Source organism: Ceratotherium simum, chromosome 17 (assembly GCF_057802395.1).
Source record: "Ceratotherium simum simum isolate JZ-2026a chromosome 17, ASM5780239v1, whole genome shotgun sequence".
In the NCBI taxonomy this organism is placed as follows: domain Eukaryota; kingdom Metazoa; phylum Chordata; class Mammalia; order Perissodactyla; family Rhinocerotidae; genus Ceratotherium; species Ceratotherium simum.
The window spans coordinates 42,422,290-42,444,921 of record NC_141916.1 but is presented as its reverse complement, the minus strand read 5'-3'; the positions used below and the strand labels follow the sequence as shown (position 1 = coordinate 42,444,921).

At 35.3% G+C, this 22,632-nt stretch overlaps 1 protein-coding gene across 1 annotated transcript in view; it reads left to right on the top strand.

Annotated features, from left to right (window-relative positions):
- The window catches only part of PIK3C2G (phosphatidylinositol-4-phosphate 3-kinase catalytic subunit type 2 gamma), a 380,793-nt gene that overhangs the window by 322,130 nt on the left and 36,031 nt on the right, over positions 1-22,632 (top strand). The window contains exon 31 of the mRNA XM_087442698.1: positions 11,391-11,466. Coding sequence (XP_087298824.1) covers positions 11,391-11,466 — 76 coding nt within the window. The remainder of the gene's footprint in view (positions 1-11,390; positions 11,467-22,632) is intronic.

Sequence of the window (22,632 nt, the reverse complement as noted above, 5' to 3'; positions counted from 1 at the left end):
ATCCTTAGAGATGGGGGTTCTATAGGTAGAGGGTGATATCTAGGTATCTGTGCTGGTTTTTAAGAACACAAATGATTCAGGTACACAGCCAGGTTTGGCAAATTCTACTCTAGAAAGTAGAAATCAGACATGGACGCTGCCCTAAGGAGATTACAGTCATTGTCAATATTCTATCTATGTTGATACATGCCAGTGGCCTCATAAAGACTTTCATAAGTTCCCACATTGAGTTTTTCTTTCCCTTATTCCTAAGGAACTTCATGGGTCTTGATACAATACTCATTATGATTATATAGTGACAGAACAGTAATAGTTTGACATGAATATCATCAGATGCTGATTAGCGTTAATAAGCAGTGATCACCCAGGTTCTCTGTGATGCATAATATAGTCAGTCTTCAATTGTCTTCAAATGGATTAATCACGGTGAAAGCTTTATGTGTCTTCTTGTGTTGGTGGACTCTTCCCTGAGTCAGTTTGTTCATATTCAAGAAATGAAAAATTATTTTAAGATTAACTACATGAAACATTATTGGCCTAAAAATCACACAAATAATTCCAAAGTAAATCATGTTATTTTGAAATGTTTAAAATTTGTAACATTAATTTAGTTCTTCCCTTTCCTCATATATATTAACAAAATTATCTACATAAACACTAAAATCTATGAAATCAAGGGTGTAACAAATATTTTAGTTATTTTAAGATATGACTGGCTTTGAGGAAGTTTTTATACTTGAGCAAGTTTTCTTTCCTCTTCTAATAAAATGAGATTTAAAGTAAATTTATAATATTTGTGCTGAATACTCCCATGATAGGATAATCCTCATCTCTAGCCCTAGAAAAATTCTTCTAAAAATACTTTTCTTCTTTCATAGTTGCTTGTTACATGGCAGTGTAGGAAAAGCAAAGAATCCTATTATGCCTATACACTAAAACTCACATTTTATTTTTAGTTATATGGTACATTTGTTTGTAACTATTTAAAACTATTTAACAATGTTTACATCATTGTATGTAACTTTGTAAAGATTTTAAAATTTTTATTGAGCACTTACTATGTATAACACTCTAGATTAAGAGCTTTAAGTTGGTTGTAGAGAACAAATTGGAGAGATTAAAATAATGCCATATGCACTTTACTCTCAATGAGTTTATAATATAGTAATAAATGCAGACATAAACATAAATAAGATATGGCAGTGAGTGGAAAAAGAGGAGAAAAGAAAGTAGAAGATGTAGCTTGAATATGAACCTGGACAACCTTAACTTGCTAAAATCAAATATTATTGTGTTTTCTTCTAGAGACATTATCAACTGTAACAAGTCTTGTCTTTTGTCAAGGAGATGAGATAAACAGACTGCTTTAAAGTCCTGTATCAGATATCAGAGTTAAGTTAGATGGGAGAGAGGTCTCTGAGGGTTTGGTCTAAACTCACAAGAGAAGCACAGATAGACGGATGCCTGTAAATCTCTAGGACCATCTCTCTCTCTCTCTCCCCCCCCCCCCCCACTCCTCTGTCTCCCACTCTCTCACACACGCATACACAAACACAAACACACATAATCTGTTGATAAAAGAAAATAGATGTAAATGAAGACCACAATTAAACACTATCCCAATATCTCTTGTAATGAGATTGCCAGCATCAGTTTAAACATCCTCGTTCCATATCTACCTGGCTTTTGTTTGTTTAGTTTTACTCTCTTCTCTCAAACTGATAGAAACTTCTTTTTTTCTTTCAATGTTTGAAGTTTCATTCTATAAGCAAATTATAGTTGTGATAAGAATTCCTTTTGCTTCTTTAAATTTTGCAGTTTTGGTGGAACTGTGTTGTGAACTAAATAAGATCTGTAAAAAGAGCAATATAAACATGTAGTAAAAGTTATAGCAAATTATTGCAGTACTACCACAACAAATGTGTACCCATGTTTGAGTTTAGCAGAGATATACAAACAGCTTGTTTTAAAAATTTAAAGCCATATTCATTGTGATTTTTAGCTCTCCTCAGTATTGTTGCTGATTTCTAGAAGTCCCTTACAATAGAGAATGATATCACTTAAGGTTAAGCAATGTTAGTTTTTTAAAGCAAAAAAAAAAAAAAAATCAAATGTCAAAATAAATGCAAATGGGTATGTCCTATTTTAATAGTCAATATATGTTTCTTGTTCCCTGCTTGCTAAACCCAGATGTTAATTACTACATTTGTCACTAAATGTAGTGACATTTATTAAATGTAGTAATTTGCTCTTTTCCTATTTGGACCTGGTTGAGATTACATTGCAGGCAGGGTAAATGTCATATGTGTACCATCAGTGAAACCAAGATTATTTTTCAGAGTCTAGTAAAATGCTGATGACATTTGAGAACCAGAATTATAAAAGATTCTTCAGAAGTTCGCTATTGTTCATAGTGTCATTCTTTGCTGTAACTCCGATACAAAAATAGTGGGTTGAACTACATTAAAGACTGGACATTCTGACAAGCTACTTTATGAAAAAGGCAATAAAATACAATTGCTGTTCAACTTTGATTTAAAACTCTTATGGGAATTCATTTTTAAATTCACATTTTTACAGCACTTCATGGTGTTCAAGAGAGATAGATTTAGCTTATTGTTTTAACTCACTAAAACCAAATCTTGCAGCCAATTATAGATGTTGGCTGGCCAGTTAATAAATGGGAATTCTTAATGTGTTATTTTAAAGAAAGAAAAAATTGATCTCAGTGTTTTATTACATTACTTCTGATCTTTGCAAGTACTTTAGCTCTCTGTGGTCTTGGAGAAGAAGAATATGTTCACATGATACAGGAAAAATATTTAGATTTTGAACAACTTTGAGAGAGAGCTGATCAGCTCTCTCAAAAAATCATTTTAAATTACAAATTACTTAATATAATTGGTAGACAAAATATTAATAAGAGCTCTGAACTTAAAATAGAAGCTGATGGAGATTTTAATTTAAAATTGCTCAGTTGGCTTTAAAATTTGCTTTTTGTTGACTGAATTTCTAATTTAAAAGCACATTGTTAGGGCCGGCCCCGTGGCTTAGCGGTTAAGTGTGCACGCTCCACTACTGGCAGCCCGAGTTCGGATCTCAGGCGTGCACCAACACACCGCTTCTCTGGCCATGCTGAGGCCGCGTCCGACATACAGCAACTAGAAGGATGTGCAACTATAACATACAACTATCTACTGGGGCTTTGGGGAAAAAAAAGGAGGAGGATTGGCAATAGATGTTAGCTCAGAGCCGGTCTTCCTCAGCAAAAAGAAGAGGATTAGCAAGGATGTTAGCTCAGGGCTGATCTTCCTCACAAAAAAAAAAAAAAAACACACATTGTTAAACATTTAAAATCCCATATTAGTTAGATAAACATCTACTCTAGCAAAGAAAAAATATATATAACTTCATAGAGCATTTAATATAGCTTAATACAGTTCCCTGGAAATGTATTTCCCTGGAACCATTGATATCAAAGACCAATAACTTTAAAGTCTCTAAGACAAATCCCAATCACTTACTAATTTATTTACCAAGTATATAATATTCCACATAGGAGGGATGTTCCAAATATTTAACAACTGTTAGGGCACAGGCACTGACCAATCAGGATGACTGCCAGCCACTAACCCACATTTCTGGCCATACAAGTTTGCATTGGTTGAATATTTGCTGTGTTGGAGAAAACTGTAGAAGGAGTAGTAGGGAATGGGGGCAATCAGGAGTTTGGATCTAAACACACTAAGTTTGAGTTGCTTATGAAACTTCTAAGTAGAGATGTGAAATGGACAGTTGAATGTCTTGAGTTGAGGGGGAAAAGAGAGGCTGGAAATATTAATATTGGAGTTGTCAGCAAATAATTGGTTTTCAAAGCTATGAGACTGGATGAGATTACTTAGGGTGAAAATGTAAATATAAAGAAAGAGGTTTGAGGGGGCCAGCCCAGTGGTGCAAGCGGTTAAGTGCGCGCACTCGGCTGCGGCAGCCCGGGGTTCGCTGGTTCATATCCCAGGCGCGCACCGACGCACTGCTTGGCAAGCCATGCTGTGGCGGCATCCCATATAAAGTGGAGGAAGATGGGCACAGATGTTAGCCCAGGGCCAGTCTTCCTCAGCAAAAAAAACACGGAGGAGGATTGGCAGATGTTAGCACAGGGCTGATCTCCTCACAAAAAAATTAAAAAAAAAAAAAAAAAGAGGTTTGAGGACTAGACCATGCAGCAAACCAATTTCAAAGTTTGAGAAGATAGGAGAGAATCAACAAAGACTGAAAAGAAGCAACCTTTTGGAAACCAGAAGACTGTGGTGCCTGGAATTCAAGACAAGAAATTATTTCAAAGAAGGAATGATCAGCTGTTTCAAATGCTACTGATGGGTCAAAAACTGAGAATTGACCATTGGATTTAGCAAAATGGGTATCACTGGTGAATTTTAACGAGAACAGTTTGATGGGAATGTTAGGAACAAAAATCTGATTAGAATGGTTCAAAAGAGAATATGAAGAGAGGAATTTGGGATAGAGAGTAGAAAACAATCCTTGCAGGAGCTTTGCTCTAAGGGTGAACAGGAAAAAAATATTGAGCAGGGAAATGTAAGTCAAGAATTTTGTTTACTGAAATAAATTATAACATATTTATATGCTGGTGGAAGATCCATTGAAGAAGCAAAAATTGATGAAACAAGGGAGAAATGAGAATTTAGCCAGAGACCAGAGTGATGACCTTGAATAAAGAGGAGGGAGTAGGATCTAGTGCCCAAATCAGTCTCAAATTAAAGCACAGACCGTCTATCCGTATAATGGGGGAAAGGGCAGAGGTAAGGTAAGATGACTCATGTGTTGGTGGGAGCTTATTCTTTTCTGTTTCTGTTTTTTCCATCAACAAGAAGACCAGCCTTGAGCAGACTGAAAGAGAGGGAAAGTTTATTGGCATTTTGAGGAGTGAGGATAAGGTGTTAAATAGTCCTGTAGCTGAGTAGAAAAATAAATGGACTAGTGATATGTGTAGAATTGACAGAAAATCCTGAACACTAACTTGAGGGTAGTGGACATGAGGCAACAGTAAGACCAGTAAGCATGGTTGAGTGCTTTTCTCCAGCAACATTCAGTGGGCCAGTTACAGTTGCAGAGTTGGCAGAGGGTAACCAGAGTTGGATATTTTGCCAAGTGAGTAATAAAATAAAGGGAAAGAGGGCCAAAGGAGTTGAAAGGAGTATGCAAGGGAGTTACTATAAATATCGACCATGGGATCCAAATCGGCAGAGGAGGAATATGAAAGGGGTTAGGGCCAGTGAAAAGGTCTTAAAGTCAACAGATTGTTTGAGTTGTATAACTAGAGGGAGTGAGCTGGAAAGGAGGGAGATGGTGGTTGTAGACTGGGATGCTGGAAATCAAGACAGTGGAAGGGCTTCAGTCACTGGTCAAAACAAGATGAAAGCCTCAGAGGGAGTGGCTGTGTAGTATGCAGAACAAGATCACTGGACAAGAAAAGTGAAAACAAAGAGTCTACCATAAGGAAGGATGATATGTGTGAATATAAAAATAAGTGTGAGTTATGATGAGTACTATTGGAGAAAATGACAATGTTCCAGGGTTAAAAACGTTCGAGAAATGGAGGCCTATGATCTAGAAATCAGTACACGAGTGCAACAATATGGGGAAGAGGGCAATATAGTCAGTAGACATGATATTCAAAGTAGGGCATTCTTATAAAGGAAGAAAGAGTGGAGCTTAGAAGAGCAAGGAGATGCAAAAAGGGTACCTACTTCACCACCAGGACCAGGATTGTAAAGGGGATGAGAGAGAGCACAGCTACCATTTAAGAGACTTAAAGGGAAAGCAGAATGGAATGCTCAGAGAATATAATATGTTGAACATATGAGGAATTTTGCTGATGATATTCTCCAAGAATGGCTGCTCTTTTTTCTTTTCTCCTCACTGCACTGCATTCTTTGTGAAAAATATCTGATCATAGTGCTTTTCTGCTTAAAATTCATCAATAGGTCACAGTAGCTTTAAGCTCACACAGAAGACTAGCATGCTCTAGGACTCTCTCTAGCCACATCTCCCACCTGTCCGCCATATGCACTCATCATATCTATAGACCATTGGTAGTGGTAACGCAGGTGGGCCTGGGCTTACGGACAACACACTACCAGTCTTTCTTTTGTACTAATTTCAGTCAGGCGCTTTTGCTATCTAGTGTTCAGTTTTCTCATTTCTAGAATGAAGTAGTTAAATTCGGAGTTTTTTACCTGGGAAACTATTACCATTTGAAGAATTAAGTAGAAAAGCAACATTCTTCACAATGTGAGAATCTCCTCTGTATTTTAGGACTTTTAGAATAAGTGACCTTGTCCATTAATTGCCATTAATTGTACCCTCCAGTCAATGAGACAAGCAAAAGTTGCCCACACATTTTCTAAAAACCTCATATTGTAGGATAACTAGATAAAATGCAGGCTACCCAGTTAAATTTGAATTTGAGATAAACAAATAATTTTTTTTAGTCTAAGTATGTTACAGGTATTGCATGGGTCTCCTCTGTTTTCATTTGCTGTATCTGGTACCCCTACATATGGGGAGCCCTGCTGAGTATGATTATACCTATAGTCAATATAAAAATGGTACCCCTAGAGTTGCTCAGTATACAACCTACATAACTAAATGTAGCCACACTGCTCGGGGGTCAATACAAACCCAACTGGAAACACTGGTCCAGGTTGTCAGTGAGAGAAATTGTAGCGCTAACATTTCTATAATTCTCCAAACTATCCAGTGGTGCAGTGTGCTGAAAAGCTGTGGGATGCATGCACATAAGTAAAGCCCAGTTTGAGAAAATTTTAAAATTGATTATTTTGAGATCTAGCAATATTACTTTTTCTACTACTTCATCTCTTTTATTGATTTCTCGCTCCATTGACACTGGATCATATTTCTCCTCAAGAATGAAAACAATCTTGTTACAATAAGGAATTAATATTTAGTATGTCACCCACACCCAGAATTACAAATGAGGATTTCAAGGATATGACAGTGTAAACACAAGGGAATAATTAGCTAGTGGTGACATTTTGGACACTAATTGGGAAGATATTCTGCCTACTATTGAAGTTTAATAACCATTGGGTGATGAGGTCAAAATGTTGCCAGAGAAGAATAATTGACTAGTTGTCAAAGGCCAAAGAAGGTCAAATTTCCTTCAACAAATTTTGCACAAGTCTGAAGTTTGACTTTAGGTTTTCAAAGTAAAAAACTTAATTTCATCAGGTTCCTGAATATGGACACATTTCTTGAGGATAGATTCTTACTAAACATGTTCACAGGAGATCAATACATAAAGATCAAAATTGATAATTAACTAATTTACAGTGATGCATGAAACTGCTATATCGTTAAGAATATTTGCATTAGAAAACCAGTGTATTCTATATCTGAAGACAGATCTCAGTTTGTTAACAAATATTTATTGAGCAGAAATACTGTATAAGGCATGAGTGAGTACATGACAATCTCTGCTCTTGATATCTCATTGATTAGGCTAACAAGAGTAGAGAGAAGAGCATGTGATAAACCTTGGGCAAATGGGTGGATAAGGGTGGAAAGGATAGAGAAAGGAGCATGTAGGAAGAGAGGGAGGTGAGAGGGTACGAGACACTCGAGGAAATAAATATAAATCAGCGTAGTTAAGCATAAAATACTAGAAGAGAAATGGTGAGAGATAAAGGTAGGGAAATGAGCAAGATCCCAATCAAGAAAGGTCTTAAAAGCTTTGTTAAGCAGTTGATCTTTTTCTTAAGAGCAATGGGGAGCCACTGCCAGATTTTAAGTAGTTAATTATTAGATTTTAATTTTGAAAGATTAGTTTGGCAATTGTGTAGAGAATAGATTGGAATAAAGGGTAGCAAGATAAGAGTTTGGAACCCCTGCTGTAACTTAGGTGAGAAGTGATGATGCTAGAATTAGGAAGATGGCAGTGTACCTGAAAGGAAGATTTGGGTAGGTGAGTTATTAAGGAGGTGAAATCCATAGGATTTAGCAATTAAGTTTATGTGTGAGGTAAGGGAGAATGGAGAGTCCAAAAACATACACATTTTTTTGAGCCTGGACACAGGAGAAGTAGTAAATTGAAGAGAAAGAAAATGCATTTAGTGATGCATCTTTTGGGTTTTAATTGTCTTTGTAACAGTCAATAAATAAGTATTTTGGTATAGAGGTCTGAGGCTCAGGAGATAGATCTGGGATTAAGGTTTAGATTTGTGCATCGTTATAGAAGCCACTGAAAGGCATAACATCACCCAGAAAGAATGTGTTAGAGTAATGAGAGAGATGGATCTAAAAGTGAGGGACACTAGAATTCAAATTATAAGCAAAAAAGGAAAAAAGAAGCCTGATAAAAAATAGTCTAAGAAGAGATGGCTGGACAAATGAAAAAAAAAATGAAACTGGGAAGACTTGGTATCATAAAAGTAAATGAAAGAGAGTATTTCACTAACAATGGAGTAGCTATCTAAGAGCCAAGAAAATCCGCACTGGATTTGGAAAAATGAGAAAGTTTGTTAGGAATGATGGTAATAGCATTTTCAGAGGAAGGTTAGTGGCAGAAACCTGAATGTGGTAGATCATGAAGTGAGTAGAAGCTGAAGAAGTGGAACCAATGCGAGTGTTGACAGCTCTTTCCATAGTGTGTTTGCGCCAAAGAGGAGAAAAATAACACAGGATTTGAAAGGGGGCATTACTGACAAGATATTTTTTGTGTGTGATTATACTTTGTTTGGTTTGACTCATCTGTTTGTCAGTTGTTAAAATGGAGAGAGTTGACCATACTTTATGCTGATGAAAAAGAAAGAAAGAAGGTAAAGATATTAACATATAGATTGGGATATTCTACAAGGTTCCTGAGGAGGAAGGAATAGAATCCAGGACATAGATGAAGGGATCAGTGTTGGATGGTGTTTTAGTCTGCTGGGGCTGCCATAACAAAGTACCACAGACTGGGTGTTAAACAACAGAAATATATTGTCTCACAGTTCTGGAAGCTGAAAGTCTAAAATCAAGGTATCAACAGGGTTGGGTCCTTCTGACGGCTGGGAAGGAAGAATCTGTTCCAGGCCTCTTTCCTTGGCCTGAGATGGCCATCTTCCTATGTCTCTTCATATGGTCTTCCCTACGTAAGTGTCTGTGTTCAAATTCTCCCTCTTTAGAAGGACACCAGACATAATGGATTAGGAGTTCACCCTACACCAGATGACCTCATCCTAACTTAACTAATTACATCTGCAATTGCCCTATTTCCAAATAAGATCACGTTCTGAGGTATTGTGGCTTAGGACTTCAACATATGAGTTTTGGGAGGACACAATTCAACTTATAATAGATGGGAAGAGAGACACTTCTTCCATTGTAACAGGAAGAAAAAACAACACGTGGCTTTGTGAGTCTGTAGATTTTGTGGCAGGAAATTTACAAGTTTCCATTTGCCTTTTATTTTCTTTAAAGTAGAGACAAAATCATCAGCAAAGAAGGAGTCAGAATTGAAAGTTTAAATTGCGTGGGAGAGGTTTGAAAGAGCCACTGCACAGAACAAAAGAGAAGGCTGGCCAAGGGGAATGTCAGGCAGTTTTGACAGCTACTATGGCATCAGCTTATGATAGTCACAGGAAATAATCAATTATTTAGTGGTGCACTTCAGATAATAATGTAGGGTCTCATGGGGAGGGCTGCTTTGGTTATATAATGGCTTAAAACAAAAAGTATGCCAATGTCACTAAGGAAAAACTATTCTGATTCACCAGTTAACCATTCTTTTGGAGCCCAGATGAAATGTCAATTTGTTTGTAATCATCTCAATTTAAAAGAGAAGCACACTCACTTCTCTGTACTAAAATTTTACATAACTAGAATTTCTATTAAAGCATTCAATATAATCTGTTTCCTCCATAGATGATGTTTTAAAGAAAAGGATCACTTGGGGCCAGCCTGGTGGCACAAGCGGTTAAGTGCACGTGCTCCACTGTGGCGGCCCGGGGTTTGCCGGTTCGGCTCCCAGGCACGCATTGATGCACTGCTTGGCAAGCCATGCTGTGGCAGTGTCCCACATAAAGTGGAGGAAGATGGGCCTGGACGTTAGCCCACGTTCCAGTCTTCCTCAGCAAAAAGAGGAGGATTGGCAGATGTTAGCTCAGGGCCAATCTTCCTCACAAAAAAAAAAAAGAAAGAAAGAAAAGGATCACTTTATGCATCTTTCAGTTTCTAAATATCCTCTAATATTCCTTGATGCCATTGGTGTAGTTGGTACTCAGTGTTCCTAGAACTGAAACTTGAGGAATAATGATTACTAAGTGAGCATCTGTGTCCTACTGAGAGTAATTTTTGTCTGAAAGCCTTGCCCAAGGCTTCTAGAAAAGGAAAGTGTGAGATTCATGCATAATTGTAAAATTCAAGAATGCAAATGTGGGAGATCAAGATTTGGCCATCCTAAAATACATCTCTTTACCTTGATTGTTTTCTCTGAGGGACATTTGACCTCCCCCACTAACTGCCTAAAGAATTTGACATGGTGGCTCCTTCCTGGAACAGATCTTCTATCACGATGGCTGCAAAGATAATGTAGGATAAATGTTACAATAGGAAAGGCACCAACAAGCCCATCTTATTGGAAGTTCTGTCTCTCTGGCCACATTCTCTGGATGGCCCTGCAAGGAGTTGCCAGACAAACATTTACATTTATAAGGGAAATCTCCATTTGTAAAGGTATCTCCCTCTCTGTTTTGGGAAGGAGGGGGATGGCCTCATTTCTAGAGGCTTATCAATGTGGAAGGTGAGACCTTAAATCTGCATAATAATCTTACTCTTGTTTACTGTGCTTTAGTGATAATCTCCTGTAACTGACTCCCCCCACCCGCGACATCCTCCTTTGTCATTGGCTGAACATGGTACTTAAGATGAGAATTTCTGCTATTGTGTTGAGAAACGCAGTGTCCCTGCTTTCTCCCATGTATACATGTTATTAAACTTGGTATTATTTTCTCCTGCTCACCTGTCTTGTTAATTATTTGGCCAGCCATAAGAACCTTAAGGGAAAGGGCAGAGGGAGATTCTCCCTCTTCCCCCGACACAAACATTATGCTAAGCACCAAGGGCAGAGCACACCTGAGCCTCTTGAAGAAATGCAAAATAATAGACATCCAGTCTCATAAAAGATTAGTTTAACTTAGAGTATAATTACAGCTTTGACTTAATAAACTTACTAATATATTTGTCTCTATGGAATCTATAACGAGTATCTATAAACAAATAATTATATATTTGGGTCACTTTTTTCATATACTAGTGAATAAGAGCAATAAATAAATATAAGATATAAAGAAATATTTTGTCTTATTTTTCAGAGTGATTATGTACTTAATTTTTTCCTCTCTGAGCCTGTGCAACAAACAATTGAAGAATCGTCACCTGTGGATCTAGGCAAGTAATTTCATCATTATTACCATGTTCAATTATTGAGTTTCCATATAATTGTGCAAAAAAATCACTATGATTTTTTCAATTTTCAAATTAAAATCTCTTCTTAAGAATAAAGCTTCAAAAGCCTTTTCTAACCATCTCCAAAGCTTTTTTACCCCTTATAATATGTTCATCAAGTTAAATTAAACCCAGATGTGTTTGTCCAATTATAATAACTACATGATGTCACACTACAAATTCATTTCAATTAAGTGTGCATTGAAGTGGAATTGCACTTCAGAGACAGAGTTCCTGTTTCCCCCTGCAGGTAAGTCTTGCAGTTTACTCAATGTATTAAGAAGCAACAAAAATAAATATTAGGCAATAATAATGATCATGAAGTATCCGGCAGTTTCACTCTTATTTTTTAAAGCTCAATAATCACTCCACCTCCCTCATGAAGTCTTCTTTCCTTACCAGGATTCCAAACTAGCCCAGCACAATCCACCCTATTCTCTGCCAAATCTGTGTTAATTCTAATTAACTTCTCTATCATCTGTCCTAGGTTGACAGAGACTCTTTTCGAATATCTTATCAATTTCAAGCATTCGTAATATAATTCCATTGCTAGTGGCCATCCAATACTGATACTGGTTTTTATCTCATGCAAGATTTGCAAACCCATAATTTGCTATACCTCACCTCCTTTTCTTGCAAATCCCAGTCTTTATTTTATCCACATCTACCTTCTGATTCTCTACCTTTAAGATTAGGCCCATCTGCTTATCCTTTCTGCCTGTGTCTGACATCCTAGTTACCTACCCCTGAGGTGTACAGTTCTGTACAACCAGATCAGGTTGTATAGTGTAATTATTTATTAAGTTGTCTGTTTATGTTGGTATCTGCCTTGCTGCTCCTGTTAGACTGAAAGGCCTTAAATCAAGGACTCACTTTCCCACTATGCATTGCTCTGCACTCACAAATCCTAAATTAATATGTGAGGATTGTACCTCTCTCATTCCCCCACATTTTATTCAGGTGACATCACTGTCTAAGTTACTTTTCTTATATAGCCAAACTATAAACAATATTAAGTAAATAAGGTAATTTCTTACGTTATATAGCATGTATTTAAAAAAGAATGATGTCCACAATATAAAATATTTCTTTTTTTATTGTTATAGTTCACCAATATCTAAAAAAATAACTTCTTTTTAAAAATACTATTAGCTGGATTGGGATTGTAGTACTCATATCAGACAAAATAGACTTTAAAACAAAAACTGTAAAAAGAGACAAGGAAGGGCATTACATATGGATCAAGGGAACAATCCAACAAGAGGATATAACATTTGTAAATATCTACGCACCCAATGTAGGTGCACCTAAATATATAAAGCAATTATTAACAGACATAAAAAGAGAAATAGACAGTAACACAATAATAGTAGGGGACTTTAACACTCCACTTACACCAACGGATGGATCATCCAAACAGAAGATCAATAAGGAAACATTGGCCTTAAATGACACACTAGAACAGATCAACCTAGTAGATATATACAGAGCATTCCATCCAAAAACTGAAGAATACATGTTCTTTTCAAATGCACATGGAACATTCTCCAGGATTGATCACATATTAGGCCACAGAACAAGTCTCCATAAATTTAAGAAGATTGAAATAATACCAAGCATCTTTTCTGACCACAACGGTATGAAACTAGAAATCAACTATAGGAAGAAAATCAGAAAAGCCACAAATACGTGGAGATTAAACAAAATGCTACTGAACAACAACTGGGTCAACAAAGAAATCAAAGAAGAAATCAAAAAATACCTGGAGACAAATGAAAATGAAAATACAAAATGCCAGAATTTATGGGATACAGCAAAAGCAGTTCTAAGAGGGAAGTTTATAGCGATACAGGCCTATCTCAACAAACAAGAAAAATCTCAAATAAGCAATCTAATAAGGCACCTAAAGGAACTGGAAAAAGAAGAACAAACCAAGCCCAAAATCAGTAGAAGAAGGGAAATAATAAAAATCAGAGCAGAAATAAATGAAATAGAGACCAAAAAAACAATAGAAAAAATTAATAAAACCAAGAGCTGGTTCTTTGAAAAGATCAACAAAATTGACAAACCTTTAGCTAGACTCACCAAGAAAAAAAGAGAGAAGGCACAAATAAGTAAAATCAGAAATGAAAGAGGAGAAATTACAACAGACACCTCAGAAATACAAAAGATTATAAGAGAATACTATGAAAAGCTATATGCCAACCAATTCGACAATCTGGAAGAAATGGATAAATTCTTAGAATCATACAACCTTCCAAAACTGGATCAAGAACAAGTAGAGAATTTGAATAGACCAATCACCAGGAAGGAGATCAAAACAGTAATCAAAAACCTCCCTAAAAATAAAAGACCAGGACCAGATGGCTTCCCTGGTGAATTCTACCAAACATTCAAAGAAGACTTAATACCTATCCTTCTGAAACTCTTCCAAAAAATTGAGGAGGGGGCAAGCTCCCTAACTCATTCTACGAAGCCAACATTACCCTGATACCAAAACCAGACAAAGACAACACAAAAAAAGAAAACTACAGGCCAACATCACTGATGAACATCGATGCAAAAACCCTCAACAGAATACTAGCAAATCACATACAGCAATACGTTAAAAAGATTATACACCATGATCAAGTGGGATTTATTCCAGGTATGCAGGGATGGTTCAACATTCGCAAATCAATCAACGTAATACACCACATTAGTAAAATGAAGAATAAAAGTCACATGATCATCTCAATAGATGCAGAGAAAGCATTTGACAAGATACAGCATCCATTTATGATAAAAACTCTGAATAAAATGGGTATAGAAGGAAAGTACCTCAACATAATAAAGGCCATATATGAGAAACCCACAGCTAATATCATCCTCAATGGTGAAAAACTGAAAGCCATCCCTCTAAGAACAGGAACCAGACAAGGATGCCCACTGTCACCACTCCTATTTAACATAGTATTGGAAGTCCTAGCCAGAGCAATCAGGCAAGAGAAAGAAATAAAAGGGCTCCAAATTGGAAAGGAAGAAGTGAAACTGTCACTATTTGCAGATGACATGATTTTATATATAGAAAACCCTAAAGAAGCCACCAGAAAACTTTTAGAAGTAATAAACGAATATGGTAAAGTTGCAGGATACAAAATCAACACACAAAAATCAGTTGCATTTCTATACCCTAACAACGAAGTAGCAGAAAGAGAAATTAAGAATACCATCCCATTTACAATTACAAAAAAAAGAATAAAATACCTAGGAATAAACTTAACCAAAGAGGTGAAAGAGCTGTACACCAAAAACTATAAAACATTGCTGAAAGAAATTGAAGAAGACACAAAGAAATGGAAAGATATTCCATGCTCTTGGATTGGAAGAATTAACATAGTTAAGATGTCCATACCTGCTAAAGCAATCTATAGATTCAGTGCAATCCCTATCAAAGTTCCAACAACATTTTTCACAGAAATAGAACAAAGAATCCTAAAATTTATATGGAACAACAACAGACCCCGAATAGCTAAAGGAATCCTGAGAAAAAAGAACAAAGCTGGAGGTATCATACTCCCTGATTTCAAAATATACTACAAAGCTATAGTAACCAAAACAGCATAGTACTGGCACAAAAACAGACACACAGATCAATGGAACAGAATCGAAAGCCCAGAAATAAACCCACACATCAATGGACAGCTAATCTTTGACAAAGGAGCCAAGAACATACAATGGAGAAAAGAAAGTCCCTTCAACAAATGGTGTTGGGAAAACTGGATAGCCACATGCAAAAAAATGAAAGTAGACCCTTACCTTACACCATACACAAAAATTAACTCCAAATGGATTAAAGACTCTAATGTAAGACCTGAAACTATGAAACTTCTAGAAGAAAACATAGGCAGTATGCTCTTCGACATCGGTCTTAGCAACATATTTTCAAGCACCATGTCTGACTGGGCAAGAGAAAGAATGGAAAAAATAACCAAATGGGACTACCTCAAACTAAAAAGCTTCTGCACAGCAAATAAACCATCAACAAAACAAAAAGACAACCTAACAATTGGGCGAAGATATTTGCAAACCATACATCTGATAAGGTCTTAATCTCCAAAATATATAAAGAACTCATGCATCTCAACAACAAAAAAACTACCAACCCAATTAAAAAATGGGCAAAAGACCTGAACAGACATTTCTCCAAAGAAGATATACAGATGGCCAACAGACACATGAAAAGATGTTCAAGATCATTAACTATCAGGGAAATGCAAATCAAAACTACAATGAGATATCACCTCACGCCCGTCAGAATGGCTATAATTAACAAGACAGGAAACAACATATGTTGGAGAGGATGTGGAGAGAAGGGAAGTCTCATACACTGCTGGTGGGAGTGCAAACTGGTGCAGCCACTATGGAAAACAGTATGGAGATTCCTCAAAAAATCAAGGATAGAACTACCATATGATCCAGCTATTCCACTGCTGGGTATTTATCCAAAGAACATGAAAACACCAATGCGTAAAGATACATGCACCCCTGTGTTCATTGCAGCATTATTCACAATAGCCAAGACTTGGAAGCAACCTAAGTGCCCATCAAGGGACGAATGGATAAAGAAGATGTGGTATATATACACAATGGAATACTACTCAGCCATAAGAAACGATGAAATCCAGCCATTTGTGACAACATGGATGGACACTGAGGGTATTATGCAAAGTGAAATAAGTCACAGGGAGAAGGTCAAATACCGTATGATTTCCTTCATTAAGTAGTAGATAATAACAACAATAAACAAACACATAGAGACAGAGATTGGATTGGTGGTTACCAGAGGGGAAGGGGGGAGGGAGAAGGGCGAAAGGGATAATTCAGCACATGTGTCTGGTGATGGGTTGTAATTAGTATTTGGGTGGTGAACATGATGTAATCTATGCAGAAATAGAAGTATAATGATGTACATCTGAAATTTATACAATGTTATAAACCAATGTTACTGCAACAAAAAATTATCTAAAAAATAATAAAATATAAAAAAAATACTATTAGCTTGAGAGGCTTTTTACAATCAATATTTATAAACTTGAGCTAACCATATTAAAAAAAAAACAAAAGTTGCAGATTTCTAGACATGTCAGACTTAAAAATTGGTACTACATTAACTTCTATTCTGTCATTAAAGTCCTTAAAGAAAATTGTTTCTCTGTGTTTCAAAAAATTAAACCGTGGATCATTATCAAGTTTTTAATTTTGCTGATAGTAGTATTTCTCTGTAAGGTGTTTTGAAATACATATGCACACAAAAAATTAGGATTGTTATTGTAGAAACTAAAATGATTGTGTTTTTTTTTCTGGTTTGCTTATTTCTTACTACATCATGTAATACTTAAGATTTGTTTTGACAATGATGATGGACAAAAGATTTGATTCTCAATATTTTTAGATATGGGCTGCATATGAAATACAGCCTATTATCTTAAAACAATAGAACACATCTTCTGAGCTGAATGTGCAAGTTATTAGAACAAACAGAGATTAGCAGGAAGTTTTTCCTTTGTTCATTCTTTAAATTATGTCCTCTTTAATACTTCTGAATTCTTAATACTTTTGTCACAGAAGATCAATTGATTCTAAACAAGAAGCACAATGTTTATTTTAAGTACTATTCTTGTCAGTTAGTTGAAACTTTGAGTTTATACTGTTAAATGATTACAGGATAAAATTATTCAAGTGTTTTAAAATATTGGTTTACATAGGATGACTTTAAGCAAAAATCCCAGACTTCACCATTTTATTACCTCTACTAATAAATTGAGAGAGTGGATTCTGGGTACTTGTGTATCTAGGCACGTGACTTAGAAAGATCATATTAGCAATAATTTGTAATCCTGGATCTGTGAGATATTAATATTCCTTTGCCTTTACTCACTAACTAAACATGCCTTGGTGGAACAATAGAAGAATTTATCTTTTTCAAGTGCCAATCCCATCGTCTCTCTCCTCTACTTAACGCCTGTCCTTGGCTTCCCATTGCCCTTAAGCAGGGCCAACTTCGTGAGCTTGTGACCTGTGTAGCCACAAAGGGCAAGGTGCTTAGAACAGTCCTACACTTGGTTTAATACTCTGCTGTCACTGTCTTGAAATTCTTAATAATTTTTGGAAAAGAGACCCTGTATTTTCATTTTGCATTTTGATCTTACTGAGCCTCACAAGCTATATAGCTGGTCCTATCCTTAGGATAAAGACTAAAATCCTCATGATGGAATCCCAGCAGAAGGTGGCACCCAGCAATTTCCCTTTCCAGTCTAATATCAGGCCCTTCCTCATCTTAATTCTTGTCTTTTTCCGGTTCCTCAACTAAGACAACCTCCTCAGTACCTCACAAATGCAGTTTTCTCTGCCTGGGCCACTTGAGTCCTATTCTGCCTTCTCTATCCTTTTTTGCATCCTTCAAATCTCATCTCAATCGTCTTTGCTATACACTCCTATTGACATTTTTTTCTTCAAAACATTTATTACAATGATGATTATGGCTTGTGTGCTTCTTTGTAGACTAGAAATCCATTAAGGCATAATCCATTTCTTAATGGCTCACCATTGTATCCCCAGGGCTTAGCACAGTGTCTGGCCTACTGTAGATGCTCCATAAATAATTACTGAATAAATGGTTGATGATAGAAAGAACCATGCAAGACACACTGATATTCTCTACCAAGGTAGCTTGTCGTTTTTATAAATAGGACAAGAGAGAAGAAACCAAAATCCAAAATCATGCTACTTCTCCCACACTCACCACTTCATGTGGAAATGCTCTAGCACAAGGAATTCACTGCCTCCCAACCACTAAAATTCTCTTGAAGTATCACCTGGAAAAAAAATCTTCTACAAATTATTACATTAAATATTATGGACACCAGCCTCAACCAAATGCACTAACCAGAAAGCTGCTGGATTTTATCTTGTATATTCTTTAACTTTATAGAGGATATGATCCTCTATACTCCCCCCAAATTAATATAGCCCCCATGCCAAATAATACCTCCACAAAAAAATAAAATTATCCATCCTCCACCAGTACATGACTCTGACACACAAAAGACAGATTTTTGTCAAGGTATAGAAACAATAACATTGGTAATGGAGTAGAACATGATCAAAGACAACAGTTGTCAGGGTTAAGAGGATGAATTAATGAGCATGTTTAGACACCATTGATAATTACAAATGATTGCAAACAGAGCATTCAATCATTAACTCATGTCACTACCTCCAATTTGAGATGTTAACTTAAAAGGGAACTTGAAACCGTGCGGTCTCCATGGCAAGATCTCTCTAGTTAATGTTCTAGCTACTTGCTCTGGCAAAGCCCAGATCAATTATCTATAGTTTGAGGTATGTTACCCAGGTGTTCAATTTAAATTTTTTTTGTGTGTGTGTGACAACACTTTGCATATATTTTTTTGTTTGTTTGTTTATTGCAGTAACATTGGTTTATAACATTGTAAAAATTTCAGGTGTACATCATTGTACTTCTATTTCTGCATAGATTACATCATGGTCGCCACCAAAATACTAATTACAACCCATCACCACACACATGTACCGAATTATCCCTTTCACCCTCCTCCCTCCCCCCTTCCCCTCTGGTAACCACCAATCCAATTTAAATTTTAATGATATGGAAAGACAAGAAGTGGAGGGCTAGGACTACTTAAAATAAATACTTAAGTTTTTTTTTTTGAAACTTTCCCTTGAAAGCCTTAAAATACTATGCATTTTGTTATATATGTAATCCATATTTTTAATTAGAAAATTATTTTAGACTTTTACTTGTGGCTGATATGGGGAGAAAAAGATGAAAAGAAGTTGAGAGTTAGAGGACTTTCTCTAATTACCTCATCTCTAACAGCTGAGCGTCAAAAGATATTGCTGAAATCTAACAAATAAAGTGATAGAAAATCTTAGCACATGTAATATTAGTGTTAGAGAAATACTAAGAAAGATCAGAACCTTGAATATAATTGGGTGGTAGATGAAAATAAAGTGAGAAAGATTATGCACACTAATTTTATCTTTGCTTCTGTTAAGAAACAAATATCGTCAAAAAAAGTCTAAGAATATTAAATAAAGGTAACCACTAGAACAAAAATAAAAGATCTCCTGAGTATCACAAGTACATAAAAATAAAAACAAATTAGTGAAAGACTTTCCTTAAAAACTATAAAAATAAAAATGTTATGTTTCTTTAATAACATAAAACAATAAGAACAAAGAGAAAACATGTCTATTATATCAATAAGTATAAATGGGCTTAACTCATCAATTAAGAAAAAAAGTTTTTCAATTGGAGTAAAAGTGTAAATCATAATTCTATCTTCATGTAAAAACACACCTAAAACAAAGTGATTTTAAAAGATTGAAAATTAAAATATAGGCATAGTTATATTAGGCAAATGAAAGGATATGGAAACCACAGGTCACAATCTTAATAAAGAAAAGGTAGAATTTAGGCCAAGAAGCATTGAATTAAACAGGAATGGAACTTTAAACCATGAGTACAATTCTCAATTAAGATATGAGCAGTTATAACTGCATATCAAATATATGACAGCAACATATATAAAGCAGAAATTATGGAACATACAAGTAGAAATACACAAAAACACACTAGTAGTAGGACATTCTAATTCACTTCTCTTGATTTGTGAAAGAACGAGTAGAAAAAAATAAGTAGATATATAGAAAAACTAAATAGTAAAATTAATAAGGCAAAATTGATTAATTTATATCAAACTCTTTATCCTGAAAATAGAGAAAATATCTCCTCTTCAATTGCCCATGGAACATTCATGAAAATAGATTATGTATTATGCCACAAAGAAAATTTCAGTAAATTCTAAAAAGTAGAAATAAAATAGATATATTCTCTAATCATGAGGCAATACAGTGAGAAATTAATGGAAAAATTCAGAAAGCTGAAATATACTTAAATTTGGAGATTTAAAAAAATAATCTGTCTTGAACAACTCTTGGCTCAAAAGGACTTACAAACTAAAATTGCAAAATTTCTAAAGAACAGCAATAATGAAATACCACATCTCAGAAACCATGGGAGAAAGATAAAGCAATGCTCAGAGGAAAATTGGAATAATTGAAATAAGAACCACAAAACAAACCAAAAGAATACAAAAAGAAATGGATAAAGATAAAACTAGAGATTAATGAGTTAGAACACAGTAGAATAAAGAAATCTGAAAGTTAAAAGTAAATAACAAAATAAAGAAACCACTTGCTAATCTAATCAAAAGAATGGGGCCAAATGCAAATACCAAAATACAAAAGGAGAAGCAAGAAGTAACCATAGAAAGAGATGCAACTGAAGAATAGTAAGAGACTACTTCATTCAACTCTACAAAAATAAATTTGTAAATCTGTCTAAAATAGGTAATTTTCTAGGAAACACAATTTACTCACCACAGAAAAGGTCGTTTGATAGAATAAATAGAAAAAGCTGCAAAAAGCAACTTTTAAAACAATACCAAGTCCAGATGATTTACAGAGGGATTCTACCAAACCTTTACAAAGCAGATAATTCTACTGTTATTTAAATAATTCCAGAACAAAGTAAGGAAATTTTTTCATATTATTTTTATGAAGCACATATAATATTTATGCCAGTAGCTTTAAGGATTACAAGGATTGCAAAAGAGAAATCACAGGCTATTCTCACTTCTGAATACCAATGGAAAATTCTAAATAAAATATTAGCCAAAATAATCCATCAGCACACTGAAAGAATATAATTTACCATGACTAGAAATGCAAGAATGGTTCGATATCAGTAACATACATAGTATATAGTAGGTGTTATCATATTAATAGATTTAAGGAGAAAGTCACGTGGTCATCCCTATGGACCCTGAAAAGGCATTTGATAAATTTCAATAAACTTTCTTGATAAAACACTTAAATAAAAATAAATGGGTAATACCTTAACATGAGAAAATGTATCTATCCTGGCTATCCAAAGCCCATATCAGGCATGACAGGGAAACAGTGGAAAAGACTTTCCAGTAAAGTACAAAATAAGGCATTATGCCCATGATCATCACAATTACATTACATTGTGCTAAAAGCACTGGCCATCCTGGGCTCACTCCTTCACCTCCTTCAAGTCTTTTCTCAAAATTTACCTTCTCAATGAGAAGTACCCTGATTATCCCATCTAATATTGCAACCTGCCCCTTATTCTGGTAGCCTCCAATGCCTTTATCTTGTTCTGGGTTTTTTTCTTATCATTTATCATATTCAGCACGTTATAAATTTTGTTTATTTACTTATTGCTTTTTTATTTCTCCCCATGCTACTATAGAAATACCAAAGGAGGAGTTTTGTCTAATCATTTCCAAGGGCCTAGAGCAGTACCTTGTCCATAATAGGTCAATAAATATTTGTGAAATGACTAAACGAAATAGAAAAAGAAATTAGAAGCATAAATTTTGGCAAGGAGAAAAAACTAACACTGTTTGCCAGTAGTCTGATTACATACCTAGAAAAATAAGAATCAACTAAAAATCTATCACAAATGATGAGAATTCAATAAAGGTATCAGGTACCAAATTGATGTATAGATCTCTATTGCACATATGTATATATTATATTATTACATATAGTATATGTAATAACTTGTTAGAATGTATGATTGATAGAAGAAAGATCCCATTTACAATAGCAGCAAAAAAAAAAAATCAAAGCCTAGGAATAAATTTAACAGGAAATGTGCAAGACCAAATAAAGAAAACTTTAAAGCATTACTGAGGGATTTGAAAGATATCTTGAACAAATGGAAAGATACAATATGCTCTTGGATAGGAAGATTCAACATCATAAAGATGTCAGATATTTCCAATTTAATTTTGAAATATAATTTTTAAAAATATTAACAGATCTATTTTTAACTAGATAAACTTATTCTGTAGTTCATAAACAAAGGAAAGGCAAGAAGACTTAGCAAAAGGAGAGCAAAGAGGTGAGACTAACTCTACCAGATATAAAAACACATTACAGGGGGCTGGCCTGGTGGGATAGTGGTTAAGTTCGCACGCTCCGCTTCAGTGG